A 13,168-nucleotide genomic window follows, 5' to 3' on the forward strand; every position below is an offset into this window, starting at 1 on the left:
TGTGGTGAAGTCCACTGTGGCTGTCCAGCTTTTGGGTCAAATTCTTTGCCCACTACAAATCAAAGTGGCTTGAAACAACAGTGTGGCCTTAGGGCACGTTTAGACTACATTTTAATTTCGAAAGGGGATATGCAAATTCCATGGGAATTTGCATATCTTCTTCGGATCGCATTTTAGAAAGTGAAAGTTGTCTGGATGCAGGTTTTTTTGAGAAAAAAAACTCTTTTTTGAAAAACCGTACAAACCTCCTTTTTCTAGGAAGAGTGTTTTTTTCAAAAAAGGTGGGTTTTTTTTAACAGTCCAGACTACTTTCACTTTCGAAAGATCCTCTTTCGAAAATGTGATCGAAAGAAGATATGCAAATTCCTTGCATATCCTCTTTCGAAATTAAAACGTAGTCTAGATGTGCCTTAGAGATTGAGTTTCAGGCCTGGTCTATATGAAATAACCCCCCAAGGTCGAAATTATAAGGGGGGTGTCCATGCCCGGGCTTTTGAAATAACGAGCCATGGAATTTGAAATCAGTACTCCTGCTTTTCATCAGGCATCACACTAATTCCAAAATAGTTATTTCGAAATAGTGGTCATGTGGATGTGCCTGTGTCACTATTTTGAAATGACTCCCCAGTGCTTCTTGGGGCTCTAATTCTGAGGTAGCGCATCCACAATAGCAGAGTCTGCCTCGGACTAATTTCGAGGTTTCCCCATTGTGTGGACATGTTAGTTCAATTTTGTTCAATTGGGAGTTAAGTTGAATTTACTAATTTTGAAATAGTTTCCTAGTGTAGACATGGCCTCAGAGACTGGGGCATGGGTTGTTATGCCTACTGGCCAGAGCTGCAGTTTTCCAGGAATAGGAGCCAAGGGTCAGATCTGGGTTATCTGGAGGGTATCTAGTCAGGAGCGGAGCTGGGTCCATGACAGAGTCAAGCCAAGGTCTGAAGCAGGACACGAACAAGAAAGAACTATCGTTGCTGGGGGCGAATGCTTTGAGCAGCCACAAATTACTGTTGCTCCTGGGCTTAAGACCAAACCTGCCAGCTTATTCGGCCAATCAGGAGGGGCGTTTTGTCAGGTGGTTCTAGCTTCTGCCGGTGTCCATTCGGCTGTCAGGAGCTGTATGTGTGCTGCTGACGGCCTTATTCCTGGCAATGAACCAGTGGCATGTTTAGTCTCACAAGATCCCATTACAACACCCATCCTTACCGTGTTGCAAGTACTTGGTGTCTGCAGCTTATGTGAGTTTGGGGTACTCGTTCACTTGTGGACTGAAAGGCTCTGAGGCAACGACTGTCTTTCTAGTCCGCCTGACTCACCAAGCCTCAGTGTTGACAATTTTTATCATGGTCCTATTGTCCAGCTTTAAAAAGTGTCCAGCATTTGGGGTTACAGAAAAAAAACCGAACGCATGGCTTCCAAAGGCGCGATAAGCAGATGGTGACTCAAAGGAAAACAGGACTTTTCTTTCCCCTCTAATCTCCCATTTTAAGCCAATTTCATGATTTTTAGGGATCTGGACCCAGGATTTGTGAATGCTTGAGGGTGGTCACTGCTGACTTATCCTGTTGCTTCCCATCTGCCTGTTTGCTTCGTTCCTGTGTTGCATCCTGTCATTAACTAAAATTATAGACTCTTTAGAGCAGGGATTGACGGAAGGGGTTTTCTATCAGTTTAGGTAAACACCGATCTGAGAGAGAGTAGCTGAGCGGATAGAACTGAGCAATAAGCGGCCTGCGGGCCAGCCGTGGTTTGCCCAGGTTAGTCTCTGGCAGGCTGCCGGGCACTTTATTTACCTGAGTATCCTTAAATACAGCCATTCACAGCTCTCAGGGGCCGCTGTTCGTTGTTCCCAGCCAACGGGAGCTGTGGAAAGTGCCTGTGCCATTTCCTGCGGCTCCCATTGGCTGGGAAGGGCGAACTGCAGCCAATAGGCACTGCGAGCGGCCATATTGGTGGATGCTTAGGTAAACAAAGCATCTAGTGGCCTGCCAGGGACTAAAAACAGAATCTGGCTTCTGGGCTACTTAATGCACACTCCTGTGATAAAATAATTCTTCCATTGACCTAAATATATCTATATTTTGGGGTCAGGTGTACCAAACTGTCTCTTAGGGCACAACATTTTTCACAGCTATCAGTAATATAGCTAGGTTGATCTGATTTTTCAGGTGTAGATCCATCTTACGTATTCATGCAACACCCAGCACTGTGGGTGTGAATTTATCTAGTTATTTTTTTCTACCCTGTTAAAGTCCTGGTCTTCGCAGCATCCTCTGGCAAGGAGTTCCACAGGTTGACTGTGTGTTGTAGGAAGAGCTACTTCCTTTTGCTACCTAGTAGACATGATAGGGTTGGTGAATTTAGAGATGCGTTCAGATTGAAATCCAGATTCAAGCCCTGAAGGTTGAACATTTGTGGAGGGTTACTCCACGCCAATTGGAATAGACGCTCTCTCTGGAATGAACCAAGCCAAACCCCTTCTCTCTTCGGGATTTGAAAATCTGGATCCAGATAAAAATTCTGGCTGTACTCAGAGCCTCTCAATATGTAGGCACAACCTGGAAAGTTTGCAGAGCTTGCAAGCTTCAGCTCTGAATTTCCATGCTTTGATGGTTCCAATTAACTACCGCTTCCTTGCTGTGTCACATGTGTGAATCCAGCTCTACTATATCAATCTGTGAGGAGTTACCCACCTGCTTAGCACTGGGTGTCATTTGTTTTCCTTATTCCTTGTTCTTGTCAGAAAGCAAATACTGCCGCTGTCACTTAGAAAAATAGGGTTTTGCCAGCTGTGCTTGAAAAATCCTGCACACCAGGAAGATTTTATAGATTCCAGGAACTCCTATTGTAGGGCCAGTATTCAGACAAGTGATCTACAGATGCAAAGGTTCACTGCTTTACTGCACCAGCATAAAATGGAAATGTTGTACCATTCCCATCTGTGAAAGGCTTGCCAGAACAGTTTAGTGTTTCAGAAGCCGTGTACTGAACGAAGACAAGATCTCTCTGGAAGCCACGGGAGCTGGGAGGGTTTATGAAGCAGAAAGTACGGGTTAAGGAAGAGATAAGAGCAGCGCTCGTTTACCGGCCTTGCAATTCTGTTAAGAGGCACTAATGGAAGTGGACCGCTGCAGTGGTAGTAGACTCAGACTCATTTAAGGCAGTAGCATGAAATTGGTTGCAATAAAATTATGCATTAAATGTGCATTATGTTTAATAAGACTATGTTGCACTTCCAGTGTTTACTCTGTGCCTATTCAGGCTGATCCAATTTTCTTAAGTTCTCCAATTGGTTCGCTATCCGGTTTCCAGCCAGAAGGTCAAATTTCACTTGCTGTTAGTACATGTCTCCGTTACTTCAGTAAGGCATTTACACTTCATATTCATTACCTCTTCTTCTTCTTCTTCTTTTTTTTTTAATCTATCTATTTCCTGTAACAGCACTGCTCCAAAATACTCCCCGAAGGTGGCATGTTTGACATAAATGAGAGCAGCCTTAAATAGCTGTCAATTCGAGAATTGCCCCCTCTCCCCAAAAGAAGCGAGAGAAAGAGGAAGGAAGATTATTTCAAAGCCGACACGGGAGGTAATTTTATGGTGTGGTGCTGAAGGTGTCTAAATGACCTTTGTGAAATAATGGGTTTCAGATAGGAAACTGGGCAAGTAAGTGGAGAGGCAGGAATGTATGTTTAATACAGTATGAGGCCAGAACTGTACCAACCTGGGAGCTGGATTCTTTTAATCAGAAGCCATGAGAGCTTGTGCTCCGAAAACTCATCTTATTTTCCCAGCATCCTTACAAACTCTGTTAACACTGCGCTCAGAGTGGGGAATGCAGGCAACAGACCAGCAGCTCATTTTTGAGCGCTCCCTCTCTCTCTCTCAGCACATACCATGTTAGGCAAAGCCAAGCCGGCTTGTTTGTTCTCTTCTTGCACCAGGCTATTAGGAGAACGTCTGGAAGAATTCAGCCTGCCTAACAAGTTCCAGCCCATAGTCCAGCATGCATCCCTCCAAAGTGGGTGTGCAGGGCAGAAAAGCTGGCCAGGTTACCCGGAAGAAGCCATAGTCAGGGCAGAAATAGGAAAAACTATTTCCCTAGGAGGGTGGAGAAGAACTGGGATGGGTTCCCTAGGGAGGAGATGGACTCTCCATCCCAAGAGGTTTCTAAGTCCTGGCTTGACAAAGCCCTGGCTGGGATGATTGAGTTGGGTTGGTCCTGCTTTGGGCAGGGGGCTGCACTCGATGACTCCTGAGGTGTCTTCCAGTCCTGGGATTCTATGACTACAGTTCTCAGCCATGGCGGTAAGGTCCAAGCCCAGCATTCAGTTTCATTAGCTAGGAAAAATCCAATGGAGGCCCTAGAAACTCACCAGTTGCTTGAGATAATTAATGATTTACAGTTCTCTAGCCGCAGGATTTGCAGGATCCAAGGTATTTTCCCTAGGAAGGGGAGGGAATAGTGCAGCTATACAGTCGAAGTGACAAGTTTTTAAGGCTGCTGCTGCCATGAACAAAAAATTAGGCAAGTATTTAGTAAGCGTGTTGGTGTGAAAAGGGAAAGGTCCTGAGCTTCAGAGAACAATCTGATCTGTTCTTCCTCGGGAGGCTGATCCAATGCTTCTACTCTATGGGATACTTGCCATTGGTTTTAAGGGAGGTTGGATTGAGCCTTGTAGAATCATTCCATTCACATCTTGCATCATAACACCTTTGCGTATTGGGGGTTAACTTGCTCATGTGACCATTTCCTTTTGTTTTGTCTCATCCAGCTGTTGTGATTTTGGCATAACCTAGACTGTGAGCTCTTTGGGGCATGGACTATCTTTTTGCTGCATAGATGCACTGTGCCAACAAGAGCGGTCTTGATCCTTGAGTGGTGTCCCAACATGCAATAGCAACACAAATAATGACACCATCCCTGGCAGAATCACAACCAGCAACCTCTGTTAGGTTCTCATTGGTGTCGACATACCTTAAGCTGAGGTTGGTGCCATCTCCGCAGCAGGTCAATGGGATCAAGTAATCCCATCAACTTCCCTTACTCCTCACAAATCAAGGAATCCTGGCATCAATATGGGGCACCCTCAGCATTTGATTTAGAATGTTCTTGCTAGACCCACTAAATCGAACACCAGAAGATTGATCTTTGGCAGGACAAGTATAGATGTGGCCTATGAGTTGATCCATCTTTATACCAGCTGAGGGTAGCCCTGTGTCTGTCTGCTTCATGAATTAAGAAGTCTTGAACCTTGTTTTTTACTTACTGAAGAATGAGTGAATTGAACCATGGGCTTAAAGCATCATTTAAATATTTTAATTTCACCATATAATATTGGTGGCCTGTGATAGATTTAGAGCTGGTGGCTGAAATTTAGGTTCAATATTCTTCACTATTTAACTAACATTAAAGGGTGTTGTGAGTTACTCATAGGCTTTGGATAGCAAGACAGCAAACAGATTTTCTGGTTTTAGTCCTGCTGTTGACTTCATGTGTTACCACTGTATTGGCAGGGATGAAAGCGTGAGGACTAGCTAGTTTTGTGCTGTTCATGGGAAGAGATGGCTTAAAAGTCAGTGTTACTGGTGTGTTTTTATGATATTGGTATGAAGCACTGGCCTGCAGGAATTAATTGGAGACAGATTGATTAATTTCTATAATACCTAGTAGTTGAAGGACTTGGGAACAATACAATCCCTTAAAGTGAAAGGGCCAATATTTTCAAAATGGCTGCTTTTGAATACTTTAATTTTTATGTGTGAGACACCCTTGAGGGGCCTATTTGTCAGAAAGTGCTTAGCATCTTATCTATGAAAATCAGTACTTTTCAGGTTACCTCAGGTTGAGCACCAAACCTTGTGAGCACAAGTTATTTTGAAAATCTTGGCCAAGAAATTTTATCACAGGCCTCTTGGAGTAGTTTGGCTTCTGAACATGCTCTCTTCTTAATAATGGTGGTGGTTTCTTTTACATCACTAATATTTAACGTTTCTTAAAGGTGTTAACATTTAACATTGAAAAACTATCCAAAATACTATGCCACATTTTCAGTGTGACAGATAATGGACCGAATGAAGAAGCAAATACAGCTAAGTTATAACTGGAGCTTTATATTTCAGTAGACATTTCCATCTGTATGGCTCACTGTTTCTTTACTTCTTGACGTCCTGCCTTGGTCCTCATTCCTAAATTGCTGAGGTAATTCTGTGGCCAAATAGCAGGTTTAGCGTGTACAGTATCAGGATTCAGTTTTACTGTCTTTCTTAATGTATCCACCTGAGATTATGTTTTCCTTTGGTAACGGTAACGGGCATCTTTCTATTTAGCAACATATTCCCTCTTTTAAGGATCTGCTTAGAAGATTATTCAACATTTAGAGGAAAGCTTAAAGCTCCTGTTTCTGCTACTTCTAACTTTTTTTTTTTCACAGAGTCAAAGCTGAACATCCTGGAGAAGTTGGCTGCCACTGCAGACGACGGATGACCTTCTCGGTAAGGCAATACATGATAACTCAGAAAATATGGGTTCGGTTCTTGGTTTTGCTACAGTTTTGCTACAAGAGTATGTGATGTTGAGTAAGTCACTAAATCTTCCTGAACTTCTGGTTCCCATCTGTAAAATGGGGATGACAGTACTACCTTTCCCTCATTCTTTTTTCTTGGCTGTATATTGAGACTGTAAGCTGCTGGGGCCAGGGATTGTCTCTTATTACGTACTGACTCTTGCACAATAGAGCTGTGTTCTTGGTTGGGCTCTCCAGATGCATTAATCACAACCCTTAAGTGCTACCAAGATGCAGAAGCAACGACAGATCTAAAGAACTTTTAGGTGGATGGGGTCCAATTGGCCACTGTTGCCTCCAACTTTGTTGAGAGACATGGGTTAATGATGGCAACATAATGAAGATGTCTTGTAACCTGACTGTGAACGTGGAGGAAGGAGTGATTTCAAACTCCTGAGCGGGTGCCATTTTTCAACTATGTGTGTTACTGTCATGGTTAATTATACAGACACTTGTTTAATTTATTTATTTTGCTTTTCTTTGGGGTGCTGCTTTCTTCTCCATTACAGCTGTTTGTATTTGCTACTGCTAACTTGCGTGCTAGGGCCGAAGCTGTGGACTGATCTAGTGCCTGCTAGATATTTTGCGACAGAAACGGGAGGGATAAAGTGTTGATTTGAGTAAATATATTAAATTGCTGAGAACATCCAAATCTCAGCTATCTGGTTATCCTACAGAGTGAAAATAAAAGTGAAGAATAAGTGTCTGATCCAATTCCCACTGATGTTAGTGGAAGGATTCTCATTGAGTTCGTGGGGGGAGGGTGTCAGTAAATACATATCAATTCTTATTGCAAGTTGAACCTCTCTAGTCCAGCACCTTTGGGACCTGACCGGTGCCAAGACACAGATTTTGCTGAATCACGGGAGGTCAATATCGTCTAGAAACATTCCCAACACTTCCACTGCTTCCTGGGCTCTTAGAAGACACTTAGGGATAAATTAGAGCTATATAACATCACAAAGCATTGAGAGTCAGGACTGGTGGCTATAAACAAACTTTATGGGACCAGGAGGCACTTAGCCATACCCATGATAAGTGGCTATCCTGCTAACTAAAATCATGCCAGACATGGATGTTTCCGGACTGGAGAGAGCCGGATTAGAGAGGCTCATCCTGTAACATACATTATTCTTTTGGATTTCAATTTTTTTCATGTTTTTTTTTAAACTTGCCTTGACACTATTCTGTTCTGTTAAAATGGTGAACTTGGAAATGGGTTTGTAAGATGATAGATATCCGCCTGTTATAACGCATGACTTATAATAGCTCCTTGGTGAAAGGCCAGCATAGTCATGAAAGCATAGCGGATATATATTTTTAAGAATCCTGATAAAATAATGAATAACTTATCACACACTCAAAAGAGGAGTCGAGGAGGTGGGAGGGGCTAGGCCTGCTTTACTCTAAATGGGGATCTGGCCCATAGTATTGTTTTCTTGTATTGTGATATAGACCATAGGCGTGCGCATGGGATGTGCCGGGTGTGCCCAGGCACACCCTAATGTCTGGGCTAGCCAGCAGCTGCTGGAGGAAGAGGAGGATTTGTGATGGAGCACCACAGCCCCTCACTTTAAATTCCCCGCAGCCATCTACTGGGCACTGTGGGGCAGAGAGAGCACATGCGCGGTGACCTCGAACACCGTGCAACAGCTGAGAGGGGAAACGCCGGGAACTTTAAAACCCAGTGGCCCAGCTCCAAAAGCAGCTGGGGCCCGACTACAGATGGAAGCCCGAGCCATTTTTGCGGCCCGGGCCCCGCCCTACAGCACCACGTGGCTCCCCGGGGGCGCCTCCGCCTGTCCCGGCAGCACCGTGTGGCACCCTGGGGGCTCCCCTGCGTGTCCTGGCAGCACCCGGCCCTGCAGCATCGCGCAGCACCCCGGGGGTGCTCCTCCCCAGCCCTGCAGCTTGGGCTGGCTCTGACTCCAACCCTGCAAGCTGTAAGGCAGAAGCTGAAGGTAACGGAGGGGGGGGGGGGAATAAGAGGAAGGGGTAGGAGAGGAAGGGGCTTTTGCGGTGGGGGAGGCTGGAGGAGGAGGAAAGGGGAAGAGGTGGAAGGGGCTTGTATGGAGTGGGAGGGGAGAGGGGGAAGAAAGGGGAAGGCACCAAAGGGACATGGTAGAGGAGACACAAATGCTAGGGGTGAAGTGCATACAAAGAGGAAAAGGGAAGGAGGGGAGGTGTCAGTGGGAGGGGGGACAGGGTGATGCTGGAAGAGGAGAGGGGAAGGGCATTGGGGATTGGAGGGGGAGGTGCTGGGAGAAGGCTTGACAGAAGGGGTGGGCATGAGGAAGGTGGGGTTGGAGCAAGTCATGTGTGAGGGCACAGAGGGGCATGAGGGGAATGGGGGCAGAGTCTGGTGAGGGGATGGGCAACAGGGGAAAAAAGGATAAAGGGGACAGGGGCAGTGAGGGAAGGGGGAGGCACCAGGAGGGTGCAGGGGTAAGGGAAGGTGCAGGTGCCAGGGGATTCTGGGGGTGAAGCAGAAGGGCAGTCACCTGCAGGGGAGGGGCGAGGGAGGTGTTGGGCGAGGGGATGAGGAGGGGTAGCTCACATGATCAGAGTGGGGCTCCTGGAGGAGTGGGCATGGGGGAGAGAAGGGCTGGTGTAAGGGGACAGGTCTCAGGAGGGCTGAGGGCAGTGAGAAGGGCAGGAGTCAGGACAGCAGAGGAGGGTGAGGGGCTGGGGGGCAGCAGGCACCAGGGGAGTTGATGGAGCAAGGGGAGGAGACATGGCAGCAGAGTGGAAAAGTAGATATTTTATTAATAACGTGGGTGCCACAGTGGCTCATCCAAACAAGCCACATGAACTCAGTACTGGTGCACAACACAAAATTCCCTCTTAGAGGGAACCCTCCCGCCCCCCCCCCTCCCAGCCTCTCAACCCCCACATTAATGTCACACACATTGGGTTAATGCAATTGCAGGACAGTTGCATGGCAGGAGGTTTGGTGGGGGCCAAACTAATCCCTATTGGTAGGAGGATGGTGGGAAAAGTCCTGGGGGGGGGGGTCACAACACTTTTTACTTTTGGTCATGTGCCCATCTTGCCCGGAGAGAGTTACCTCCAGAGATGTGGCTAATGGGGGCCAGGGACGTGGTTAATAGGGGTCAGGAGTGTGGCTAATGGGGGTCAAAGTACATTTAAAAAACATTATTTGGGTGCACACCCTAATGAAATGTGCTGCACATGCCTATGATATAGACACATTATTCTATAAACGTGAAATCTTCCTGTTGTAAACGCAAGGGCTACGTCTACACTAGCATGATTTTCCGGAAAAGTTTTCCGTTAAAAGCATTTTTGGAAAAGCACGTCTAGATTGGCAGGATGCTTTTCCGCAAAAGCACTTTTTGCGGAAAAGCGTCCGTGGCCAATCTAGACGCGTTTTTCTGCAAAAAAGCCCCGAGTGCCATTTTCGCCATTGGGGCTTTTTTTGCGGAAAACAGTACTATGCTGTCTACACTGGCCCTTTTGTGCAAAAGTCTTTCGGAAAAATACTTTTGCCCGAACGGGAGCAGCATAGTATTTCCGGAAAAGCACCGATGATTTTACAGGAGATCGTCAGTGCTTTTCCGGAAATTCAAGCGGCCAGTGTAGACAGCTGGCAAGTTTTTCCACAAAATCAACTGACACAGCCAAGAAGTGAAAACAGACAGTAGCCTATTGACTTCAATGGAGCCCAGAATTTAGCCTACTAGAGGCATCAGAGCAGTTTCCCAAAATGCCTATTAGAGGCATCAGAGCAGTTTCTCTTGTGAATAAAGGTTTCCAAGAGCGATGACTTTCAGTTCCAACATCGTGCTTAAGTGCATGCTGAACATGAAACTGTTGAGTTTGGTAGACCTTTATAAGGCCCTAATTCAGCAAGATTCACTCACATATGCCTTGCGAACAATCCCACTGAAATGAAGTGGGCCTTAGTTTGATGAGGGGAGACTTGTTCGCAGCACCCTGATAGTTACCGTCCTGGAAAACGTCTGCATTGACCTCATGGGCTTGGGACTAATCTCATGCTTAGGGAGAAAGGAGGGTGAGGTAACTTGGACTAACTTTTCTGGTGAAAGAGAGACGCTTTTGAGCCCCACACAGCTTCCCCCCTGGTCTGGGTGCGGAATTCAGATTGTTTAACATAAGTAGCTACCACATATTCTAAGGGACCATTCAAGGTGAAATGGCCAGTTAATGCCTTTTTAATCACAAGATATAAAAGCGGGGTTAGTGTGTTACAGACTGGTGCCATAGACCATAAATCCAGTGTCTTTATTAAAACCAGGACCACACCTTTCAAGGTCCTACACCAGACTATCACAAAATATGGTACCTGATCTGCTGCCTTGAATGCCCCAATAACAACTATGTGGGTAGAACCAGACAATCCCTTTACTCTTCAATGAATTCACACCGGAAATGGTAAATGACCAAAAAAAAAACCCAACCTGTCACCTGTGGGGGAACTCTCTTCACAGAGCAATCACTCCGTATCTGGCCTCTCAGTCCTCATCCTCTAAAGAACCTTGCCTGCATGGTACCTTCAAAAGATGAGCCTGGGGCCAGAAGTCCATAACTCTGCTAGATACTAAAATCACGGTCTGAAATTGCTCCAGTAAACAGTATAACCTCTCCCACCAGGTCTCTCCAATATTCTGGAGTCAACAGAGCTACAACAGTGCTTCAAACAACAAATGCTTAAATGTAGGCATGTGCTTATGCACCTAGCTGAGCGGGCGGGTCTTAGTGCTTTGCTGGACCGTGCCCTATGGACGTGATCTAAAGCCACTGACATCAGCGGACGTTGGATTTTTTGACATTAACATAACCTTTCAAACAAGCCAAAAAGCCTGAAGTAGTTTGCAATCAAGAAGGCCAATCAAGGACACATCTGTAGCTTCATCGCCTCTTAACAAACAGCTGGGGAATGAAGTGAGCAAAGGTTTGATTCCAATTTGACTCACTGATTTCTCTTCTCCAAATGACTTGCTGTCTGGTAGTTTCAGTTTTTTCTCTTGCCAGGACTAACCGAGATCAGCAGACTGTGGCTCATGTGAAGAAGGGAGACTAAGTTGAAATGAGCTCTTCTCTCCTTTCCGAGCTTGCTTTCCAACACTTCCTTCCTTGCATGGTACTTCTTGTAACTTCCACATTCTGTCTGTGTTTGGGGGGACTGGTCTGATTAAAACTCAAATAAAAAGTGTGAGGGTTAGATGTTTTTTGTGGCTCTTAACCCATAGTTCCTGTTGAGTTCAGGCAAGCCGTTGAAGAGTTCTCCAAATGACTGTGAGCATACAGTTCTCCAGCCAACCTAATTTGAATGGCATTAGAGCGGCTTCAGCTTTCAGTCTCACAGCACTTCCTCTCAGACTGTGAGTGAAGCTCTGTTTCCAAATTGGGACATTGGAGAAGTTGCTCGGGGAGCAGCTCCCTCAGCAAACCAACATGTGTTCCAACAGGCTGACAATTTCCAGGCCACTCAGAACGGAGGGCGTGAATCAACATGTGTCAGACTTCAAAACTGTGTGCATGCATCTGTGCAGGCAACCATTTTCCAGGGTGATTATCAATGCGCAGGACTCTGTCAACAAGTCAGCCCCCATCACATGGGGTGGCTCAGGTCAGTGCTGTAATGAGATCTCACGTCAGACCAAGGTTTCAGTCCTGCAAAGGCTTATGCACATGCTTCTTATTTTCAGTGAGTCCCCTGCATTTTAAAGTTTAAGCTTGTACTCAAACTTTCACAGGATTAGGGAATAACATAGGGATGTTAAATATCAGTTAATGGAATAGTCGAGTAACCTCATGAATTCTTATCAGTTACTCGACTATTCTATAGACCTAGGGGGCGGGACCAGCAGCCAGTGTGCGCCGGCCTCACTCCCAAAGAGCCCCCTGCCACTCCGCGCTGCTGCCTCTGCATCAGAGGCAGCAGCACGGGGTGTCAGGCGGGAACTGGTCTGTGAGGGGAGCCAGATTAAAAAACAGCTCCCTTTGCAGTCTGGCTGCCTGTCACTCAGTGCCTGTCACCTCTGATAAAGAGGCAGTAGCGTGGGGTGGCAGCAGCCCCTGTCTAAGAGGGGTCTGAGCTCCTGGATCCAGCATGAGCTGGAAATGAGCCAGGCTGCCTGCCCGCCCGGCTCCTAATACACTTTTAATGCAGAGCCGCAGCAAGGGTGGGTCTTGGACCTGGCGTGAGCCAGGACTGAACTGAGCTGCTTGCCAGCCTGCTAAAAAATTTACTGGTGGCGGGGGGAGGGAAATGCATGTAGTGGATAGCATTAACTTATAGGTTTTTGCTTATTGCTTAATTGGTTAATTGACTACGCTATTATATCCTGGCTATGTCTAGACTGTCATGATTTTTCCGCAAATGCTTTTAACGGAAAAGCTTTTCCGTTAAAAGCATTTGTGGGAAGGGGCGTCTAGATTGGCACGGACGCTTTTCCGCAAAAGCATCCGTGCCAATCTAGACGAGGTTTTGCGCAAGAAAGTCCCAATTGCCATTTTCACCATCAGGGCTTTTTTGCGCAAAACAATACTGCGTTGTCTACACTGGCCCTCTTGCGCAAAAGCATTTGCACAAGAGGGCTTTTGTCCGAACGGGAGCA

The 13,168-nt window shown here is 46.1% G+C and overlaps 1 protein-coding gene across 1 annotated transcript in view; it reads left to right on the plus strand.

Annotated features, from left to right (window-relative positions):
• LOC149524113 (uncharacterized) overlaps positions 1–11,873 on the plus strand; it is a 194,950-nt gene extending 183,077 nt beyond the window's left edge. The window contains exons 5-6 of the mRNA XM_089779548.1: positions 6,432–6,492; positions 11,199–11,873. Coding sequence (XP_089635674.1) covers positions 6,432–6,492; positions 11,199–11,285 — 148 coding nt within the window. The 3' untranslated portion in view covers positions 11,286–11,873. The remainder of the gene's footprint in view (positions 1–6,431; positions 6,493–11,198) is intronic.
• Positions 11,874–13,168: the final 1,295 nt, after the last annotated feature.

The sequence above is a fragment of the Pelodiscus sinensis genome, chromosome 6 (genome assembly GCF_052426305.1).
Source record: "Pelodiscus sinensis isolate ZL-2025 chromosome 6, ASM5242630v1, whole genome shotgun sequence".
Taxonomy (NCBI): domain Eukaryota; kingdom Metazoa; phylum Chordata; order Testudines; family Trionychidae; genus Pelodiscus; species Pelodiscus sinensis.